The 24428-nt window shown below is 37.5% G+C and overlaps 1 protein-coding gene across 4 annotated transcripts in view; it reads left to right on the top strand.

Moving 5' to 3' along the window:
- Positions 1-24428, top strand: part of MAPRE2 (microtubule associated protein RP/EB family member 2) — a 170161-nt gene that overhangs the window by 102745 nt on the left and 42988 nt on the right. For all 4 annotated transcript variants that reach the window (XM_033177994.1, XM_033177993.1, XM_033177992.1 and 1 more), the window contains one exon: positions 20090-20235. In XM_033177994.1, coding sequence (XP_033033885.1) covers positions 20090-20235 — 146 coding nt within the window. The remainder of the gene's footprint in view (positions 1-20089; positions 20236-24428) is intronic.

The following is a 24428-nucleotide window of genomic DNA, read 5'->3' as shown; positions in this document are numbered from 1 at the left end:
TTCTGATTTTGTCTCTGTTATATGATAAGTTGCTTTCTTTTAAAGTACATAATGATATGGTTATTTTGAAATCATTCACCAAGATCTTAACAAGTATCTTAACAAGAAAAAGATTTATCTTTCAACATATTGAAAGTTATTTTAATTTTTAAAAACCTGTCAATCACTTTATATGATGGATATGTTCCTTATAAAATATTATTTTGTATTTACTGTGCTACTCTTTCTTTTTCTTTTCTCCCTTTCAGTTTAAATTATCTCAAGACTTTAACAGGAAGAGTGTAAATTTGGGGGAAAATACTCATTTCCTTTTATAAATGAATTTATGATTACTTAAGCACCTCATATGTTTATCTGAGGAAAGACTTAAGAATTAGAGAGACCCTCAAATGTTTTTCCACAGATAAACTGGAGGATCTTAGGAATGTGTTCATACCCTTTCTTGTCTGGTAGGAAGCCAAGGACCTCATTTTATTCTTTGGTTCCTTGTCCTTTGAATCTAAAACATGCATTTTGGAGATTCGTGTTTTGTATCTGAAACAGTCCAATTCAAACCCATTCATTTTTATAACTCTGATTATTTTAACCAATTACATACTATATAGTTTTATACATTAGAGGTATAATGATGTCATAATGCCTCGGCTTTTGTTTCTCTCTCTCTGCCATTTTCAGTGTGTTTTTATATGTATTATTTCTTTTAATTCATATAACAACCCCATGAGGAAGAATAGGAATATTTTATTCCTATTTTATGAGGCTAAAAGCTCCAAGAAGCCATGTTCACAGCTGATAATGAGAATTGAGGTGTCCTTGGATCATAGCCCAGCACTCTCATGCTATATGTGTGGCAGCTGTGGATGCAACGAAGGGTTCACTGTGTGTTTGCCCATGTGGATGTGTTTCTGATTGTTTCCATATCCATTTAGCAGAAGTTCTTTAAGCATCTCCTCTAGGAAAAGAAGAAACGTCTTTATCCCCATCCTTTACATTCTACTTGAAGAAATGAGATATATTTGGTAATTCTGCTAATGATAAGGCTGTGTCCCAATGGTATCATCAAGAACTTTCTTACCAAAATTAACGAGACAGATATTTGCTCCTAGTCTTATGAAATTCTTCCTTCTCCACCTACCGCAAGTAGAGTGGGGAAAGAGCTGCCTGTCCTCTCTGAATGTTCTCCTTGTTCCTTTTCTTCCTCTAACTTACTTCCCTCCAAGCAAGATAAGGTGGCTCTGAAATTTTACCACCTGCCATGGAGGAACTTTACATCTCTCTCAGAATAATTCTTGGCCAGTGAAACAGCAACCAGGATGATGCCTCTTTAAACTTTTGCACATGCACATCTCTGCACTGTCTACATTTGAATCCCAAGAATATGGTCCTTTCCTTATTTTTATCCGAGGCTAGCTTTTGAGCAAGCTTGTACCTGAGAGGACGGCACATCCTTATTTCCTCCTTTCTATGCTATTGAGGAGACTACAACATTTCCTAGGATAATTTTCTTACAAGCTTCGTCCCCACAAAGGATTTACTTATCAAGTTATCACTGTTTTCCATGTATTTAATCCAGTTCAATAAACCTGTATTGCAGTAGCCATGCTAAGAGGCTCCCTCAGTACTTCTTCAACCCCTTCTTTAATATGAAAAGTTGATGGTTTCTTAGTCTTATGTAAAAGGACTTACTAATGGAACATTCAAGAGTAGACACCGATTTCCTAGCCAGCTGTATCCCCTCCTTCCCATATCTTGTTTCCCAACGCCAGCTGGATTGCAGCTCCTGAACTTTTTCCATATAGACATTCTAGATCTGCCAGTGGGTATGGTAGCAGACACTGTGCTAGTAAAGTAGAAAGATGAATTGAACGCCATCCCCAGTCTTAAAGATTTACTCACCAGTCAGCCAGGAGAGATACCTCATTAAAATGCAAGTAAAATCCCTGTTAGATTTCTGTATCCAGTATAGTGAAACAATTCTGTGTTGGAAACAGGAAAGCTTCATAGAGAAAGTGATGTTTTGACTAAGCTTTTAAGAATGAGAAGTTATTCAAGTATATAAGAAGACAAAAGGACATTTTAGACAAAAAGTTTGATCAAGGCAGAAAGAAGTTACAGTGTTTTGTGCATGTACATTGCATGTGTAAGACGTCTGTAACATATATTAAAATTCAAGGCAGCGAAAGAGGGACAGTAATGCTTCAAGTAATAAGTGCTGTATTCAAAGAAAGGAAAGATTATTTCCATCTAGAAAAGCTTTTTGTCTTACCCTTGTTTGGGTCTTTGGCCAAACAGTCATTCAAATTTAATGGGTGGTCAATAAATATTTATGAAGTTGAATTGAATTGAAATGCTATTCAAACTAGGATTTTAATATGGATAGGATTCAGACAGAGAAGAAGATGGTGATTTTGAGGAAAGTTACCATTTAGATACCATTTTGATGTTCTGCACATTGCTTTATTTATTCCGGCATTCAGCAGACATTATTGAGTACCTACAGTGTGTCAGGTGGTGAATTAGGATTGGAGGATACACCACTATACAAAAAACAACAGAGATCATATCCAGTTAGGACCTAGCCCTTCATTACCAAAGTTCTCCTTGACAGGTCTATTCAGAGAGAGCAAGTTCCTTTTTCTCAACTTACCTGAGTATGAAGCAAAGGCAGAGAAAGTCCCCCAGAGAAAGGTAGATGTCTAGCCTGTCCCGCCATCATTCAGTGTAGGACACTACTGGGCAGTCTGTACATGGCAACATCTGAAATATTAGCAAGCATCTGGTTTCTACACAGTTAAGATAATCAAGCCAAACATCTCCAAATTCTTCTGCTCTTCAAAAGAAAACTTTTTTTCTAACCAGTTTTTTTCTGAATTGTGTTTTTAAATTTCTAGTTTCTCCGACATGTAGACAGTATTAAAAAGGAGTGTCAGAAATCACTGTCAAATGTTTGGGCATGTCAGAATTGCATACCTGGAAACAGAATAATGAAATTGCTTGGCAACTCGTAAAGTCACCATCATTTTTCAGATTGAGTTCTTTTTCCACCCTGAAACCATTACGTAATTCTGACAAATAGCAAATTACCTCTTTGTCCCCTCCCTCCCAAGGGTGTGTTCTTACCCAAATATTTAATACTCACAAGCTTTTTATGACCAAATTATTTGACATGAGAAGCATATAAATGTGAAACTAATGCCAGTCCTGTTTCCTGCAGTTTCTCTTCGCATTCTGTGTGAGGAGGATCATTCTCCATTTGCCTTTCTTCTAGATTACATTTGTGTGACAGCTCATGGAAGAACTTTAGAAAACTGGAAGGAGCCAAATTTTAATGAAAACATGTACATCAACTTTAAAATTGCACAGAATGGTGTTAAAATCCACTATTTAAAAAACGCACAGAAATCCTTTCCTGCTTCTTTTCTTTCCAAAACTGATTCCATTCTTTTATTTCTACTGTGGTCATATGATTGAATCCCTGAAGTAAATACTGTATATTCTTCATACTGATTTGGGATCCTTCTAATACTAGAATGTACCTAGAAAGCAAAGTATATTTTGGGATTAACCTGGGAAATATAAAGAAAGCAACTCACAAAGAACAGTGTTCTGTTATGTATCACAGTCTGCATGAATGTTATGTGGTGCCTGAATGTGAGTTCCTCTGTAATTGCTGGAGGCTTCCTTTGGTGCCACACCTGGCCTTCTGGGCTTTCTCTGGACAGGACTCTTCTCAGGGAGCTGCGGGGGAAGGAGCACCTTCCTCTGGAAAGTGGTAATAGGGGATATTATTGGTGTAGGTGAAAGCTAGTGGACTGGATTGAGTGGCCATATGTATGGAGTTCTCACCTGCATATCTTGGGGAGAGGGTGAAATGGCTGAGATCCGGGGAAGAATCCTGGAGCTTCTAGTCTCTAGTCCCGGGGATAGTGACCTCAGCCACAAAATGAGCAACTTGAGAAAGTGGCGCGTTGTGTAGACGTGGACTGTGGGTTTGCGCTGGTCCACTCATACCAGTATATTTTACCTTGTACTAAAAGCCTCTCTGGGGGCTACCATACGTAGAGTTCATATAGTGGCCTGGCCTGTATAACTGTTGATAGTATGATGTGGGTAATGGTTCTGTAGAAATTCTCTGAGAAAGTGGGGAAAGTGATCAGCTTTAGGTTTCTTACTTGTAATTTAATTTGACCTAAAAGTACAAATGGTCTGAAAATTAGAACTTAAAAATGGCATTCTCTGAAGACGTTTGTGCCCAGAAATCAGCATTGGTTTGCCTACCAAATTAGTTAAGCTGCTTCTTTTCCTGGCGTTTAAAGCCTTGAGCAATCTAGCTGCATTCCACCTTTCCAACATTTATCCCCACACCCTCCCTACCCATAACCTACATTTCCTCAAACACACCTTTCACTTATATGCCCTGATTCCCTGTCTTTGCCTAGAGTATCTCCTTTGAAATTCATATCAAATGCCACTTTCCCCTATTCTTCCTGCTCACCTTCAACAAAATGTGTCTCTCTCTTTTCAATGTTCAAACCTTTACAAAGCCGTAGGCTCATTGAGTACTTGTTTTAAGTCTTCAGCATTAGCAGTTAAGCTCCTTGAGGACTGAAGTGATCATGCAAGTTTGGCTTGACTTTTTCTGTTTGATAATGCTGATTACTCTTTGTTGGTTTTTTATTGGGCAGACTTTGAACTAACTGTATGGCCCAGATACTGATATGTATCTGGGCCATACAGTTTAGCACTTACAGGTGTTTTGTATTTTTGCTGTTTTTCCATGTGTGTTTCTCCAGACTCTCAAGACTAAGTTACTTGGTTCTTATTAAGACTAAGGTCATATTCCTCTAAGTATTTGCTGGCTTATTTTACATTGCTAAATAAACAAAGTGACATCTCTCCATGCCACGTACAGATGGGCATTTCTTTACAGGTGACCTGTAACTACAAAAATTAGATAAGATCTCATATCTTTTCAGAGTCTTACCTTCTACTCAAGCTCTTCTTAAGTCTTACTTAAATTTAACTCTTACCTTAAATTTGACCTTACATACTTAATCAATACTTTAAAAAAAAAACACACCTTTTTGTCCATTAAAGTAGAAAGGTAATACAAGTGTGTGAGAATACATGAGTGCACATGTGGAGAAGCTATATCCCATGATATTACAGCTTTATGAAACTTTCTGTTTTCATGACCCTAATGAGAAAACTGACTTATTCAGAATGGGTTTCATATGAACTTTCAAACTTGTTTTTCATTTGTAATAAAGGCTTTTTATGTCCCCTTTGCTCCTCTATCTGGAATGCCAAATTCTAACTTTAGCTCCACTCTCAGACGCTATAGCCTTTGAAACATCTCACTGCCAGTTTCAGTATCAGCCTCTGTGGAAGCCAGTGACATTTTGTTCTGCACACCATTCCTGCCCTGTGCTCCCAGTGCCTCTCCTACTTCTTCCTTCTTGACTTGTCTGGAGAAGCCAAATCATATTTTACCAAGTCAGACACCTTTTTTTGGTAAAATTTGATGAGCACATTATCCTACAAGAAATCACTGGTGTTAGAATCTAGCTATGAAACTGAACACTGGCCCCTGGACCATTAATCAGCAGATGAAAAGAAATCTTTGAAACCAATGAGATATTTTACTTGCCAGTTTAAACATTCTTTCAATTGTCTGAATCTTTTTCTGTATCATTAAGACACGTTTGAAGTTTTATATTTTTTTCTTAAAGCTTTAAACTACCAGTTTACCTTTACAAGTTATAGGGTCATTATGATTTCGTTGAATAAAACAGCTGTAAATAGTCCAGTTCCACTTGTTTTCTTTTCAATGTTCTAGTTTTCAATACAGATTTATAAGAGTTAATTTCTTTGTAAGTTGTTTTTGCAAATACCATTATCAGCTCCCTTTTGTGTATTGTATATTTCAATCTGTTATCGTCTCTATTTTTCTAAAATTTACTTCTTAATAAAAATATTGATACCTAAATCTTAAGGGCTATTTGGTATATAGGTTTTTACTCCATTGACATTTCCTTTTGAAAGATAGAAGAAAATATTCTTTATTCTTCCATGATGGTTCTATGAAGAAGCACTTTTAAAATCAATTTGTTACAGTAATATTAATATCTGATCAATTTTCTCTACAGCAGGCCTAACATTTAATGTAGTTCTGCAGGCTTTTTAATAAAATTCAGATTTAAACATAACATTACTTTTTGGTGAAACCCTGTCTCTACTAAAAATACAAAAAGTATTATTGGTTCTTGTTGAAAGCAGGTTATAAACAGAGGATAGTGGCACCTTTAACTGCAGTTTGGTGCAGCCTTGTAAGATTCTTAAAAAGGTTCTAAGATGATGTCAATTAATGAAAAACTGAGGGCATTTATCAGATAAAAGACCACATGGTTTGACAAGGCCTTTTAATTTACCTGCTGATACTCTTAAAAATCTGCCTCTCTGCCTGAATAATCATTGCTAGCTTATTTCTTTTCCTATACAAGAAAAGAGATGAAAATGTCCTTTGACAGTTTATTCTGTGTGTTCAAGGGAAAAGATGGGGTGCTTTTCAGCACTCTCTTCAGTTCACCTAAGCCACCTCTGTGTCTGCAGGAGTCGAAATCTTCCTGCTGGCTATTACTCCTTTTCCTCTACATGGGATCAGTTTGAAAGCTGCTTGTCTTTGGACTTATTTGCAATAGGAATAAAAAGTTTCTGACAATGCCAGGTAGTGGAGAGAAGCAGGAAGCTCATCTGAGGACCATGGGAATTCAGAGGAGCAATCTCAATTGAAACCAGATTTCTGAACTCTTGATCTTTATTTTTGCATTTGTGGCTCAGGGCAGGTGAGGTAGACAGGGTCCAAAGTTCCCCTTAACAGAGTGAAATAATACTGTGGTAGCTGAATCTATCAAGCTACTCCTCATGCCAGGAATGTGAAGGATGGCTATGAAAACAACAAAAAGCCACTACTAATTTAATCAGATTTTTGTTAGATTAGCACCATACAGTTGAACTTTGGGATTTTAAATTCCTTTAAAATGTTAATCTTTCAAAGCATTATTTCACAATTGCCGTTAAACTCCTTACACCATGTATTTCTGTAGGTAGAGAGATTTCTACTGACGTGCTGGAAATATGTAATCTTGTATTTTGCAGCCTCGCTTTCTTCCCTTTTGGGAAAGCCCTGATTTCCCAAAAGGGAGTGCTTCCTTCAGCATGAGGTTTGGGCTTAGGTGATAGTTGCAGTTCTGCAGGAACATCAGTTCAAGAAATGATGAGCTGAATGCCTAAATAAAGCTGGGATGATTTAATGATTATTGTGTATGAACAATATTCTAATATGAAGGAGATTTTTCATTGCTAATATTCAACTGTTGGACAGAAAATATGGCTATGTTACTGAGTTTGTAAATGTCAAGATCCCAAAGAGAAGTATATGGAAGATAGAGTCACCAGAACTGAATCTGGAAAGAGTGTGTGTGCCCCCAGGAATATTCCACCAGAGGCGGCAGTGTTATTAGTAAGTCTCCTCTTATGTTAACTATGACAAAAGCCAGTGATGGCTAGAAGCAAGAGCGCTGGCAAACATTTTAGTCATATGAAGATGAGCATCATTGTCTCCTAGTTAACCGAAATATCAAGTATCCCTTAAAAGAGAACTTGGTGACAGACTGAGAATTAGAAAATCATCTAATTTTAGAGCTCAGAGATCAGTCCAACACTGACGTTTTGCAGATAAGAATACTGTAGGCTTAGCAGGGTGTGATGAAATGTCACAGTTCATTCAAGATGGGAAGGTTCAGATCCAAAGGCCAACATAGTTTTCTGTTCCCGCCTCCCCGTTCTTTGTGGATACTAGCTTGAGATAGTATGCTTTTTTACAAATCATTTACCTGTAATGATTCAGATCATGAAGAGTGTGATCACATGGATGTGTCCAGTTAATTGAGGTTGTTGTGCTTTTCTTCTATCCCTTCATTAGTACCAAATAAGATTATGGAAAGTGAAAAGTTGTAACTAAATCCCTCAGTGATATAGGCATCTCTGTATAATAGTTCCTTGGCCTGTGAGGAGGTCAGATGGGTAATTTGAGTGGCTGCTTGTGGCAGAACCCTGTCTGGCTTGATGTATTTTCCACAGATTGTGTTGCATTTCTGGAAAAATGCTATGAGACTTTTTTTTGACAGCAATAAGATATATACATACATGTACATATGAGATTCATATATAGATATGTGTCTTAAATATATGGGCGATCAATAAGATTATATATAGAGATGATGTTTATTTTTATATACACATTGTATATATGTAAAATGAAATTCTTATAAGTATATATACTGAAATGGAAAGTCGTGACATTGGAGCAGATTAGTGATCTATCGAGCCCAAGATTCTACTGTAAGTAGGAAAGATATAGCTGATACTCCTAACACCAGTCCAAAAAATTTATGTTCTCTTGCATTTCCTTTTAGAATCTATCTATAAAAATTTCTAAAACTTAATCTATAAAAATTTCCAAACACTCTTTGAACCTTTTAATTTTTACATGTAATTTCCTAAAAGCAGCATAGAAAAAAGGAATGTTTTTCTTAAAAAAAAAAAAAAAAATTGAAGTTCAGATCAGAATTTAAATTCCACTCTGCAATTTCCTAGCTGGGTGACTTTCCGAGCCTTGTTCCCTTACCTGTAAAACATGGGAATGATAATAAAAATACTTACCTCTTAAGGATACTATGGGATTCAGAATGTTTAACATACATATGAAAGCACTAACAGATTTTACACAAATGTGGGTGTTTTTATGTCTTACATTTCTTGCATAATATATTCCATAAATGTATTATTAGGGTAATATTTCCTTTTATCTTAAAATTTCCACTTTAAAAATGTTCCTTTTTTCTGATATTACTCTATGGTTGAAGTCCTAGGATCTAGTGAAAGTGAGATTGTCTTATGCTTTTCATGATTTTATAGACTTAAATCATACACTCCTGAATCCTTTGAGTATGAATGTTCATTTTTGAGCTCTGCCATCTTCATATAGCCTCCCAGCTGTTCATTTTTTATTCCTGTCCCCACACTTGTCAGCTTCATTATGTCACTTTTGATGTATAACAACTGAAACCAATCTTAGGGCTGTAGGGATACAGACAGTGTAGAAAGAATAGTTTTTTTTTTTTTTCCCTACTTCTTTCCAGATCCTTTCAGAATCTTGTAGACCTTCATAATTGCAGCAGCACCTTGAGCTTATGGGCTCAATATCCCATCATAATTAACCTCTTGATAAGCACAACATCCTATAATTTGGGTTGTATTACTTGAATGTGTTACCCTATGCTTAGCCTTTTAAAGCTTCTCTTTTACTTTTCTGCAGACTTGGTCTCTCAGGTGATTCTTATTTTATTTGAGTGGCTTTAAATTTTTTTATTTATACCTCATCAATTCTTAAAAGAATTTTTAGCAACTCTTCTCATAATATCTCTTTGGGGAGTTTGGCAACATAAGAATTTTACTGTTTACCAGCCCTTGTTGTGGTTCAACTACTATGCAGATCTTCATTCATTAGCCAGATACTTACTGAAACCCACTTATGCCAGGTACTGTATTAAGTGTTTAGATACATAAGGGACCAAGACAAATAAGGCACAAGTATTCTTGAAACTTATATTGCAGTGAGGGAAAAAATAAGCCACAAACTCTCTTAGTCTGTTTTAGGCTGCTATAACAGAATACTTCAAACTGGGTAATTTATAATCAACAGATAGTTATTGTCTTCTGCTTCTGGAGGCTAAGAAGTCCAAGATCAGGGGACCAGCATCTGGCAAGGGTCCTCATGCTGCATCATTCCATGGCAGAAATGCAAGAGAGAGTAGGGGAGAGAACAGGAGCCAAATTTGCCCTTTTATAATGAATCGGCTTTCCCAAGAATGGCATTCATCCATTCAGGAGGGCTGAGCCCTCATGGACTGCTTACCTCTTAGTGGTCCCACCTTTTAATACCATTACAATGGCAAATAACTTCAACGTGCATTTTGGAGGGGATGTTAATGAGTTAATACAATGCCAGCATAAGAGTTAATAAAATAAAACAGGATGAGGTGAAAAAGAGTGACTAGAAGGCTACTTCATATGGCATGGTAAGGGAGGACCTCTCTGAGGAGATGCATATAAGCCTTTATCTGAATGTGAAGAAGGTCACCATGTGAAGTTCTAGATGAAACTGTGTGTAAAGGTCCTAATTCAGGAGCAAATCTAAAGTGTTCTAGGAACAGCAAGGAAGCCAGCGTGAAGAGAGCTTCCTAAAAGGAAGTTAGACAAGGGAGAAATAGACAGAGGCCTGATAACAGGATATTTTAAGCCAGCGAAGGAATTTGGATTTTATGATGGTTTCATAGAAAACCACTGTGATATTCTTAGCAGGAGAGGGATGTGATCTGAATAATGGTAACCTTGGCATAATGAGATAAAAGTGGGTTTATTCAAAATGTGTATCACATTATTGCAAGGGTAGTTAAATGGCACAAAAGTCTATATATCTGTTGATGAGGAACATTCTGATTTGTGGCTGAGTAAGACTTCCAGGACACTGGCAATGATTCCTGAATTTTCCAGTTTGTTGACATCTATGTTATCTGATTAAAGAAGAAAAGAAGAAAATATAGAATTTCAAGAGCAAGAGAGGTGGTCAACAAGACCAAATACTATTAAGAGGTTGAGTAGGATGCAGAAAGAAAAACAGTTGTTTGATTTGATAGCAGAGAAGCTTTTGATGACCTTGACCAGAACATGGTGAGATTGGAAGACAATTGAATTTGTACTAAATTGAATTGGATGTCAGATGAAACAATGAAAACAGGGACAATTTGAAGTTTTACTGTGAAGAGAAGGAGATAAATGGTACAATAGCTCAAGGATGATGTGGGATCAAGAAGCTTTGGTTTTATTTTGTTAAAGTTGAATGATACTGGAGGGATTTAGGAATAACACATATGCAGGAAGAATTTTGCATTGCAGGAGAGAATGAGGATAGCAGCAGGAATGACTCAATGAGTAAGAGGAGAGTTGACCTTTGATAGTAACTATGCAGCTTCTAAAAGAAAGTGTAGGTGTAAATCGTCATGACCTTGGATTATGCAGTGGTTTTTGGTTTTAACAACAAAAGCACAAGTGACAAGAGAATAGCTAAATTGGATTTTATTAAAATAAAAAACATTTGTGCTTCAAATGATAACATCAAGAAAGTGAAAAAGCAGTCCACAGAATGGGAGAAAATATTTACAAATCATTTATCTGATAAGGAAAATTATATCTAGAATATAGATTCTTACAACTCAACAAAAAAGCAACCCAATTAAGAAATAAGCAGGCCGGGCGCGGTGGCTCAAGCCTGTAATCCCAGCACTTTGGGAGGTCGAGGCGGGCAGATCACGAGGTCAGGAGATCGAGACCCTCCTGGCTAACACGGTGAAACCCTGTCTCTACTAAAAATACAAAAAAAAAAAAAAAAAAAAAAAAGCCGGGCGCGGTGGCGGGCGCCTGTAGTCCCAGCTACTCGGGAGGCTGAGGCAGGAGAATGGCGGGAACCCGGGAGGCGGAGCTTGCAGTGAGCCGAGATCGCGCCACTGCACTCCAGCCTGGGCGACACAGCGAGACTCCGTCTCAAAAAAAAAAAAGAAAAAAAGAAATAAGCAAAGCATGTGCTTAGACATTCCTCCAAAGAAGATATACAAATGACTAAAAAGCACAAAGGAAAGATGCTCTATGTCATTAGTCATTGGGGAAATCAAACCAAAACCACAGTGACATACCACTTCACATCCATTAGGGTGGTTAGAATCAAAATGACTGACAAGTAATGATGAAGATGTGGAGCTCTCATCTGTTGCTGGTAGAAATATAAAATAGTACACCTGCTTTGGAAAACAGTTTGATAGTTTTTCAAATTGTTAAACAGAGGTACCACATGACCTAGCAATTCCACTCCTAGGTATATTGCCAAGAGAATTGAAAACATGTCCATGCAAAAATTTGTACACAACTGTTCATAACCTCATTACTCAAAATAGTCCAAAAGTGAAAACAATCTAGATATTCATTAATGAATTGATCAGTAAAATGTGGTAATTCATAAAATGGAATATTATTGGCTGTAAAGAAAGAAAGAAAGTTCTGATACATGGAACAACATGGATAAACCTTGAGAAGATTTTGCTGAATGAAAGGAACCAGACACAAAGGCTGCATGTTACATGATTCCATTTATATGAATTGTCCAGAATGGTGAGATCCATAGAGACAAAAAATAGATTAGTGGTTGCCAGGGCCTGGAGGGAGGAGAGACCATAGAGAGCGACTGCTAATGAGTAAGAAGGGTTTTTTTGGGGCAGTAATAAATATCTTCTGGAATTAAATAGTGGTGATGGATGTACAATTCTGCAAGTATGTTAAAAACCACTGAATTTCACATTTCAAAAGGTTGAACTTTAGGGTATATGAATTGTATTCTAGCTTTACTAGAATAAGATCTGGAACAAGACAAGGATGTCCATTTTTAACCACTTCTATTCAACATTGTTCTGAAAGTCCTAGCCAGAGTGATTAGACAGGAGAAAGAAATGAAAGGCATCCAAATTAGAAAGGAAGAACTCAGGGCCGGGCACACCTGTAATCCCAGCAGTTTGGGAGTCCAGGGCAGGCAGATCACCTGAGGTCAGGAGTTTGAGACCAGCCTGGCCAACATGGTGAAACCTTGTCTCTACTAAAAATACAAAAATTAGCCAGGCGTGGTGGTGGTTGCCTGTAGTCCCAGCTGCCTGGGAGGCTGAGGCAGGAGAATCGCTTTAGCCTGGGAGGCAGAGGTTGCAGTGAGCCAAGATCCTACCACTACACTCCAGCCTGGGAGACACAGTCTCAAAAAAAAAAAAAAAAAAAAAAAAAAGGAAGTCAAATTGTTTGCAGACAGCATGATTACATATTTATATCCCTAAAAACTCAATTTAAAAAAACTGTTAGAACTAATCCACAAATTTTAGCGTTTCTATATGCTAATAGCAGACTATCTGAAAAAGAAATTAAGAAAGCAGTCCCACTTACAATCACTACCAAAAAAGTGAGACACCTGGGAATAAACTTAGCCAAGGAGGTGAAAGATTTCTACAATGGGAACATATAAAATATTGGTGAAAGAAATTGAAGAGGACATAAATAAATGGAAAGCCATGCCATGTTTATGGATTGGAAAAATCAATATTGTTAAAAAGTCCATACGGGTTGAGCATCTCTAATCCAAAAATCACAATGCTTCAAAATCTGAAATTGTTTTAGTTCTGACATACCACAAGTGAAAAATTCACACCTAATCTCATGTGAGCATCTCTAATCCAAAAATCACAATGCTTCAAAATCTGAAATTGTTTTAGTTCTGACATACCACAAGTGAAAAATTCACACCTAATCTCATGTGAGCATCTCTAATCCAAAAATCACAATGCTTCAAAATCTGAAATTGTTTTAGTTCTGACATACCACAAGTGAAAAATTCACACCTAATCTCATGTGACAGGTCACAGACAAAATGCATTCAAACTTATTTTATGTACAAAATTATTAAAAATACTGTATAGCAAAAAATTAGCCGGGCGAGATGGCGGGCGCCTGTAGTCCCAGCTACTCGGGAGGCTGAGGCGAGAGAATGGCGTAAACCCGGGAGGCGGAGCTTGCAGTGAGCTGAGATCCGGCCACTGCACTCCAGCCTGGGCGACAGAGCGAGACTCCGTCTCAAAAAAAAAAAAAAAAAAAAATACTGTATAGAATTACCTTCAGGGTATGTGTATAAGGTGTATATGAAGCATAAACGAATTTCATGTTTAGACTTGGGTCCTGTCTCCTAGATATCTCATTATGTGTTTGCAGATACTCCCAAATCTTAAAATATCTGAAATCTGAAAACACTTCTAGTCCAAAGCATTTTGGATAAGGTGTATTTAACCTATACTACCCAAAGCCATCTATAGATCCAAGGCAAATTCCTACAAAAATACCAATGGCATTCTTCACAGAAATAGAAAAAGATAATTTTAAAGTTCACATGGAACCACAAAAGACCCTGAATAGCCAAAATAATACTGAACAAAAAGAACAATGCTGGAGGGGACTGCAGCAGACGGGTGGGCTCCTTTGATTCCACTTTGCCTCCTTGTCAATGAGTGGGCTGTCCTCCTCTCCCATGGCATCTGTATTAAAAAAAAAAAAATACTGGAGGTATCACATCGCCTGACTTCAAAATACACTACAAAGCTATAGTAGCCAAAATAGCATCATACTGGCCTGATGTGTTAGCCTATTCTTGCGTTGCTATAAAGAAATGTCTGAAACTGGGTAATGTATTAATGTTAAGAAAAGAAGCTTAATTGGCTCACAATTCTGCAGGCTATACAGGAAGCATATTGGCTTCTGCTTCTGGGGAGGCCTCAGCAAGCTTCCAGTCATGGCAGAAGGCAAAGGGAAAGCAGGCACATCTTACGTGGCTGGAGCAGGAGCAAGAGAGAGATGGGGGAGTTGCTTAACACTTGCTACACACATTTTAACCAGATTTCAGGAGAACTTACTACTTACTATCATAAGAACAGCACTGAGGAAATGGTGCTAAACTATTCGTGAGAGACTGTCCCCGTGACCCAGTCACCTCCTAGCAGGCCCCACCTCCAAAATTGAGGATTGCAATTGAACATGAGATGTGGGTGGGGACACAGATCCAAACCATATCACCTGAGAATAGATATGTAGAACAATCCAACAGAATAGAGCACACAGAACGGTGCCAGGAACATAGGGAAAGGACAGTCTCTTCATAAATGATGCCAAGAAACCTGGCTATCCATGTGCAGAAGAATTAAACTAGATCCCTATCTCTTACCACATACAAAAATCAGCTCAAAATGGGCTAAAGACTTAAGTGAAAGACCTAAAATGATAAATCTACTAGAAGAAAACATAGGGGAATTACTTCATGACATTTCTGGGCAAAGATTTTTTGGGTAAGACCTTAAAAGCACACCTAACAAAAGCAAAAATAGACAAATAGGATTATATCGAACAAAAAAAACTCCTTCACAGCAAAGGAAACAATCAGCAGAGTGAAAAGACAAACTACAGAATGGGAGAAAATACGTGCAAACTATTCATCTGACAAGGGGCCAATATAAGTTTCAAACAACTCAGTAGAAAAAAGAACGAAATAAAAAATGGGCAAAAGACTTGGTTAGACATTTCTCAAAAGAAGACATACAAATGGCCACAGGTATAGGAGAAGATGTTCAATATCACTAATCATCAAGGAAATACAATGGGAACCGCAGTGAGACATCACCTCATCCTGATCATTAGAATGGCTATTATCAAAAAGAGGCCAGGCGCAATGGCTCACGCCTGTAATCCCAGCACTGTGGGAGGCTGAGGGGGGCAGATCACTTGAGGTCAGTAGTTCAAGACTAGCCTGGCTAACATGGTGAAACCCCATCTCTTCTACAAATACAATAATTACCTGGGCATGGTGTCAGGTGCTAGTCCCAGCTATTTGGGAGGTTAAGGCATGAGAATCACTTGAACCTGGGAGGTGGATGTTACAGTGAGCTGAGATCATGCCACTGCACTCCAGCCTGGGAGACAGAGCAAGACCCTGTCTCAAAAAAAAAAAAAAAAAAAAAAAAAAGGAATGACTATTATCAGAAAGACCAAAAAAAAAAAAGTTGGCATGGATATGGAGAAATGAGGACTCTGATACACTGTCGGTAGAAATGTGAATTAGTATAGCCATTATAAAAAACAATATGGAAGCTCCCCAAAACATTAAAAACAGAACTACTATATGATCCAGCAATCCCACGACTGGATGTATAGCCAAAGGAAATTAAATCATTATGCCCAAGAGATATCTACACTCATGTTTATTGTAGCACTTTGACAATAACCAAGAAATGAAATCAACCTTAATGTCCATCAGTGTGATGAATGGATTTTAAAAAGTGATATAAATACACAACGAAATACTGTTTAGTCACATAAAAAAATGAAATCTTGTCATTTGTGGCCACGTGGATGAACGTGGAGGACGTTGTGTTCTGTGAAATAAGCCAGGCACAAAAAGACAAATACTGCATGATCTTCCCCATGTGGAATCTAAAAGGGTTGATCTCATAGAAATAGAGAGTAGAATAATGATTTCCAGAGACTAGAAAGGGGAAAGCGGAGGGAGGAATGGAGAGAGATTGGTCAGTGGGTACAAAGTTACAGTTAGGTAGGAGGAATAAGCTCTGGCATTCTATTATACAGTATGGTGACTATGGTTAACAGTACTGTGTTGTGTATTTCATATCCCCCTTGCCCTCAAATCCCAGGAGTGTACCCTATTTAGAGCCAACATCTCCCTGACCTATGTTGACCTTTCTCAAGACAAGAGTTTTTCAAATCATAGCATTATTTATAATTGAGAAAAATTGGAAAACAAGTACAAGGTTAAATAAGCAATGGTGAAATACCAAGTAAAATATTTTGCAGCCACTTGGGAAAAAAAATAGCGATTTTGAATGTTCTCACCACAAAGAAATGATAAATGTATGAGGTGATGGATATGCCAAATACCCTGATTTGATCATTGCACAATGTATATATGCATTAAAACATCACACTTGTACCTCATAATGTGTATAATATTTATCAAAAACAAAATACAGATTAATTAAGCTACTTATTTTTTTGAAAGCTATTATTTTTGTATGCCATGAATAACAAATTCAAAAATATAATGAAAAGAATAAATGGCACGTTAAAATTTAGGAAAATTTTGAGAGTAAGAGGAGGGGAAATTATTCTGTAGATAGTAATACATGTTATAGAATTTCAAATAAGAATGTGGAACTACCGTGGAAACAGAAAAGGCAATTTAAAGTCTAGAAAGGGCCGGGCGCAGTGGCTCACACTTGTAATCCCAGCACTTTGGGACGCTGAAGAGGGCTGATCACGAGGTCAGGAGATTGAGACCATGGGGAAACCCTGTCTCTACTAAAAATTCAAAAAATTTGCCAGGCATAGTGGTGGGCACCTGTAGTCCCAGCTACTCGGGAGACTGAGGCAGGAGAATGGCCTGAACCCGGGAGGCGGAGCTTGCAGTGAGCTGAGATCATGCCACTGCACTCCAGCCTGGGTGACAGAGTGAGACTCCGTCTCAAAAAAAAAAAAAAGTCTAGAAAGAGATCTAGGTACATGTATTAGGAAGGCAATATATAGTAAAAATAGTGCTTCCCATTGGTGGGGAAAGAATAGATTACCTATTAACTTGTGATGTTCAACACCTACTAACTTTATCAGTTAGTGGTTTAGGTTGAAAATAGCAGAAGTTAATCCTGGCAGGCTTAGGTAGAAGAAAATGTTGGGTAGCTCAGAGTCAATAGAAAGCCGAGCTCAGAAGATGGACAGGAACCAAAGGATGCGAAGGAGCTGGGAACACAGCCTTTCTTGTGTCACAAGAATTGGATGGCACTGTGCTGCTTTTGCTGCTCAGGACTCTGGACCCCACCACTCTGCCACCACAGCTAAACTCTAATGGTCCCTGTGTGTTTATATCATTCCCTCAACTCAGAGACTGAGGCAGGATTCAAACACAGAGCCTAGGTCATAGGCTTGCATCCTTATCGCTATGAAGGAAAGGGTAGCCTGCCCACTTTCAGCTTCTGTGGTGGGGGGCAGGGCACGATAGCATCTCCCCAGGTAGTAGGTGTACAAATCCTGGGGAGCCAAAAATGACAGATTTCCACCATTTGGAATGACTAAAATTAGAACCATACTTTATATCATAGACAAAAATAAATTCCACATGGATTCAGAATTTAAATGTAAAACTTGAGACCATAAAAGTACTTGACGGAAATATGCATGAATATTTATGTATTCTTGGTTCAAGAAAGTTGATAAGCAAGATATAAAAATAAGAAAGCCATTAAAAATATTGATAGAGCATATTAAATGACACAGAAAGAGAATTATGGTCTGTTGAGTTTCAGAAAGTTTACATTAAAAAATGGGTATGATGTGATTACATTTTTAAAATAGGATCACATTTTTAAGAAAACACACACACGCACACACATACACACACTCCCTTCCAGAGAGGATTAGAATGGCATATACCAGAATATTTTGAGTGGTTATTTCTGGATGAAGATGCTAGAGATGATTTTTCCTTCCTTCCCTCACTATATGGAAGAGTTTTTTTGTTTTTTGTTTTTTGTTTTTCAAAAGCTGTTATTTCTTTTTAAATCTGAAACGTGAGGGATTTGGTTGGTTGGTATGCTAAACTCTACAAAAGTGAAAATAACTTCAAAGACCAGGTAATGAGGCAGTTGTGTTTCAACAATCCCATCCGTTTAAAAATAATGTTAAAGTGGCAATTGGAATTTGCTCCATCTGGCGGCCCTTCAAAAGAAAGAACTGGATAGTGGGTGATGACTCAAAGAATACCCTCCAGATCATGATGTTTCTCTTACCTCCCCCAGTGTCTTCTTTTTTCTTTGGTTTGTTTTATTTTGTCTTCTTTTTAAGAGAACCCATCTGCTTGACTAGGAACTTACTAGTTAGTATTCAGGGTATGTTATCTAAAGGGACGCCAGATGCAGAGACTCTGGAGATATTTGTTATGGCCTATATTTCACCACTTTATGCTCTTATCTACAAAATAGGAGTTGTCCCAATATTTCCTGTTTTAACAACCCTTCGATTCCTGATTCTTGTTCTCTCTTATCTCAGATTCCTATCTCAGTAAAGGATGCCTAACCTTTATTTCTCATAAGAGACAGAGCAGGTCTTCCTTCCTAAAGCGAGTCACCCAAGTAAAGGACTGGCTCTTCGTGGAAGCCTTGATAGTGCAAAGGATGAGGAGAGACACTTCATGTTGCAAAAAGACTGATCATGGGCGCATCATAGAAATAGACCAAGAGGTCTGGAGATAGCAAAGAAAGAATGAACCTAAAAATGGTGGCTTGTTCCTATTCTTGCCTCTTGGTTTTCTTTCTTGTAAAAGAAAAAGAATCATTCTGACTTCTAGTTTGTTTTCCTAAATGCCATTAGCCTATACTAGTAAGAAGATATGCATCAGTAAACACAGCTTGCCAGAATTTCCCAGTTGTAGTGGTCATGTTGAAGAGCTCTTCATGTATTTTTTAAAAAGTCCTCTTTTTCTATGATCATTTCCTCAGGGGGCTCATTGGACATTTCTGTCGTGTTTCTTAGTCATAAAGAGCATGACTCTGAACTTCCATAACTTTCAGTATCCATGTCTTCATACTTCATGTTAATGTGGAAACCCCATTGCTCTGGACTGGAATTAAATTGCTATTAATTTGGCTTGTAACAAAATTTACCAATTAAACTTACCAATTTAATACTAATAAGTATAAGTAATAATAGTTAATAAGTATAATAAGTATAAGTAGTAATAAGTAATGTTTAATACTTAATAAGTATAAGTAATACTTAACACTTACATTGGTATTAATTGGCTTGTAGTTTTCACCTGTGAAAACAGTTTGAGCATATGTGTATTTTTTGAGCTACATGTTTCATGAGAACTTTCGTAGTTCTCTCATGTTTACATTTTCCTCTCTTTTTCCTCTTAAGTTTATTTTGACGACTTGGAGCAGGTGATAACCAGGTGGAAGAAAATGTATATTTCTTTTCAGTGGTAGAAGCTAGGAAGAGTTCTCTTACACTGGTTTCCTTGGCTTTATAGTGTGAGGTTCTGTATGTTGGTTGTGGAAGCTGGTGATATTCTGATGCATGCAGTACAATACACGGAGTTTAGGGTTGGGAAGTGGCAGGTGCTGCGTTGTTGAGGAAGTCCCTTCCCTCTGGCACTCAGCTCCTGTGGACAAGGAAATATAAGCGCATTGCTAGGAAGGACACACACAGCCAGGAGGACTCTGCTCTGAGTGATGATGGCACCTGTAAGCACAATCCCCTTCCAGCCTAGCAGTCCTCTACCACATCTGGGTACAGTGAGACTCACTGCAGTTCTGTTCTTGTTTCTTTCCAGGAGCAGCCTATTGCCAGTTCATGGACATGCTTTTCCCTGGCTGCATTAGTTTGAAGAAAGTAAAATTTCAAGCAAAGCTGGAACATGAGTATATTCACAATTTTAAACTTCTGCAAGCATCATTTAAGCGAATGAACGTTGATAAGGTAGGAGACTTGTACCTCCATAAAATGTGTTGTTGTTTCTTAAAATTTTTTTGTGCATAAATGCAAAAGTCCAGGAGCATACCGATGGGATATATCTTGATATCTCAACCGTAGGCGGGGGTCTGTACCTAGCATAAAATATCACCCTAAGTTCCTGTATTTTTATGAGGTTTTCATTTCAGATTTTCTAAACTTGTAGCCAGGAGACTAAAAACTAACAGGGCTCACAAATGTTAAAGTGTTGTTAGTTACATTTAGCATTGCAGATGAGAAACTTTTATGTTCGCCAGATGCCACTGTGGTTCTTTGTATTTTGTTCCTTCAGAGAAACATTGTGTCATGGCAGAAACAGCATGGGTTTGAATCCCAGCTTCATGACTTGAGCAAGTTATTTAAATTCTGAGTCTCAGTTTACCCATCTGTACAATGGGACTAAAAACCCCTTATTCATGGTTATGAAGTTGACATGAGAGACAGTGTCAGTATAGTGTATGCGCTCAGATTCTCAATGTCCATAATTTGCCCTTTTTTCTCTCATGAATTATTATACTTTTGTCCTGGAGTGGTACAAATGGCCTGGAGTACTTTTTCTCTCAATAAGGGATTATTGCTAAAACTCAGTCTCTTTCTGCATGTTTACTGCTATTTAAATACATACTCAAACTATGTTCCTTATTTAGGATATATCTCTTAGCATGAATGTGCTTGGAAAGAAATGAATTTTGAATAAGGGGAAAGAGATAAACCAGCAGGGGAGAAATGGAAAACTGTTCTTTGCATAAACAGGGGTAATGAATAGGCTATGGAAATGAAAAATAAAATACCAGGTTATAAAAGATAGAGATTAAAGGGAAGTTTGATCAACTATGTATTTTGTAAGCTAAGGCAATTAATATCTTCTTAATGACATTCTTATCAATATATTAAGAAAATCCTGACTTCTCATTTTCTTGGAATTTTTATTTCAAACATACATTCTCTTTAACATTGTAGCCCTTTGGATTATTTCCAATTTTATGTCCTTTGTCATGGTTAATTTCCAATTAGCTCTTTCCATATGTATTTAAAACTAGGGATATATAGGTTCTCCTTACTTTTATAATACCTCTTGTGTCTTTTTTATTCATTTCTCTATACATGCTTCTAGATTAGAAAGAAAAGAAACACCTTTTCATATGTTTATTGATGGAACTTGTTATACATCAAATTAGTGGGTTCCATATCGCTCTGGAAGTATATACACACAGAATGGATGAGCAGTTGTTAAGAATGTTGAAGAAAAAAATTATTGCAGTGGAAGGAGACTGGCCATGATGGCCTTTGTTAGCCTCTCTAGCTTTAGTATGCAGTGATTTGATCCAAAAGTCCCGTGAGAAACAGCATTAAGTACCCTCATTCATGTGTGTCATAGCCTGATGGCATGATGGAAAGTTCTGTGCTTTTGCTTGCCACCTCGGATTTTGAACTTTTGCCCCTGAAGCTTACATGTTGATAGGGAATGCAATATTAGGTCAACAGAAGTAAATGCCTTCTTTTAACAGCTAATATACCACCAGTGTCTAAAACTATTATTAAATTTTCTTGTCTGGCAATAGACAAAATATAGTATTTGTTAGTTAAAAGCTTTTTATGCTCTAAAAAGTTGATTTCTAACAATCAATATCAGCATAAACAAAAATTTTAAACTCAGAAGACATAAAAGTGATTAAATAATACAATTGAAAGTCAGTTGAGGCTGAGAGCAGTGGCTCACACCTATAATCTCAACACTCTGGGAGGCCAAGGTGGGAGGATCACTTGAGGCCAGGAGTTCCAGACCAGCCTGGTCAACATTGCGAGACCCCATCTCTACGAATTTTTTTTTTAATTGCCAGGTGCAGTGGCACATACCTGTAGACTCAGCTACTCAGGAGGCTGAGGCAGGAGGATCTCTTGAACCTATGAGTTAGAGGCTGCAGTGAGGTATGATCGCACCACTGCACTCTAGCCTGGGCAGCAGAGTGAGACTCTGTCTCTGAAATAAAAAAATGAAAATGTTAAAGCAATTGAGTGCACATGTGGCAGGAATTCCTCCTTTTAAGCAGACTTCACTGAAGTTTGGGGGAAGTGAGAGAAGAGCAACATATCACCACCAAAGTCTAATTACCAGAAGAATCTTCATGAAAAATATGGTCTCTTCCAAAAGATTGCTTCTCTTTATTTTGCTCTGTACTTGGTTTAGTTTCTATTTTAGCTACATAAGAAACATTTTTGCAAAATGTATTGCTAATTATTTAGTTTAATGCATGCTTCAGTTGCTTTTTTCTTCCAAGTTGTCATTAATATGTAAGGTCTTTCAACATTTTCTAAAGCTGATTATTTAGTTTAATGCATGCTTCAGTTGCTTTTTTCTTCCAAGTTTTCGTTCATACGTAAAGTCTTTCTACGTTTTCTAATGTGGTCCTATTGATACATTTTAAGATATCAATGATATATGGCTACCATAGTGGCAAAGTCGTATTCAAAGTTTAATTTCTATAGCTTCCATTCATATTGTCACACAGCAAAGCTGTGAGCTGTGTGCTTGTCTGAATCACATACACACTCACACACACAATCTCACACTCTAGCTTTGTAACTATCTCGTGATTCACATTCAGCTAGTATTCCCACCTGAAGATGTAAAAGGTAAGAATTCAGTGATAATATAATTCACTTAGCTAGATACCTTTCCATTTTCTTTAAAAAAAACATAGCGAATTACACCAGTCAGAATGGCTATTACTAAAAAGTCAAAAAACAGATACTGGTGAGGTTGTAGAGAAAAGGAAATGCTTATACACCGTTGGTAGGAGTGTAAATTAGTTCATTGTGGAAAGCAATGTGGCGATTCCTCAAAGAGCTAAAAACAACTACCATTTGACCCAGCAATCCCATTATTGGGTATATACCCAAAGGAATAGAAATTGTTCTACCGTAAAGACGTATGCATGTGAGTGTTCATTGCAGCACTATTCACAATAACAAAGACGCAGAATCAACCTAAATGCCCGTCAATGACAGATTGGATAAAGAAAATGTGACACATATACACCATGGAATACTATGAAGACATAAAAAGTATCTGTTTTTATTGATTTAAATCATATTCATCCGCACTCTCTAGTAACTATAATCTTTATATGAGTTTATCTCAACACAACTGGGCTACATATTACAAAGAAATCTAAAAAGTTTATTCGCCAGGCACAGTGGCTCACACCTGTAATCCCAGCACTTTGGGAGGCCGAGGCGGGTGGATCACCTGAGGTCAGGAGTTCAAGTCCAGCCTGGCCAACATGTGACACCCCGTCTCTACTAATAAATAAAAATTAATCCCAGCTACTGGGGAGGCTGAAGCGGGAGAATTGCTTGAACCCAGGAGGTGGAGATTGCAGTGAGCCGAGATCGCACCATTGCAGTCCATCCTGGGCGACAAGAGTGAAACTCCGTCTCAAAAATAAATAAAATAAAATAAAAAGATAAAAAGCTTATCAGTCTTGAAATAGCACAACATCCCAGGCTTCTGTTTTTCCGGAGAGATGCTTTGATGATAAATGTATTATGAGTGGGACCAGCCCCTCTTGACAACTGAGGATATTCCTTTTGTCTGGCTTGTTCAGAAGTACTAAATATTCCAAGAAAACCAACAGTGATGTTTTGGTTTAGTTCTTTTTTTTTAATTTTTAATTTTTGTGTGTACATAGTAGGTGTATAGATTTATGGGGTACCTGAGGCATTCTGCATGCAATGTGAAAAAAGCACATCATGGAGAATCAGTTATCCATTCCCTCAAGCATTTATCCTTTGAGTTACAAACAATCCTAGTACACTCTTTAAGTTATTTTAAAATGTACAATTAAGTTGTTATTGCCTATAGTCACCCTGCTGTGCTATCAAATAGGTTTTATTCATTCTTTCTAACTTTTTTGTACCCAGTCACCATCCCTAACTCCCCCTTTCCAGCCACTGGTAACCATCCTACTCTCCATGCCTATGAATTCACTTGTTTTGATTTTAGATCCCACAAATTAAGTGAAAACATGGGATGTTTGTATTTCTGTGCCTGGCTTATTTCATTTAGCATAATGATCTCCAGTTCCATCCATGTTGTTGCAAATTACTGAGTCTCATTCTTTTTATGGCTGAATAGTACGCCATTGTGTATATATATA

Source organism: Trachypithecus francoisi, unplaced genomic scaffold (assembly GCF_009764315.1).
Source record: "Trachypithecus francoisi isolate TF-2019V2 unplaced genomic scaffold, Tfra_2.0 Lachesis_group19, whole genome shotgun sequence".
In the NCBI taxonomy this organism is placed as follows: Eukaryota; Metazoa; Chordata; class Mammalia; order Primates; family Cercopithecidae; genus Trachypithecus; species Trachypithecus francoisi.
This window is presented reverse-complemented; position numbering and strand designations above follow the sequence as displayed.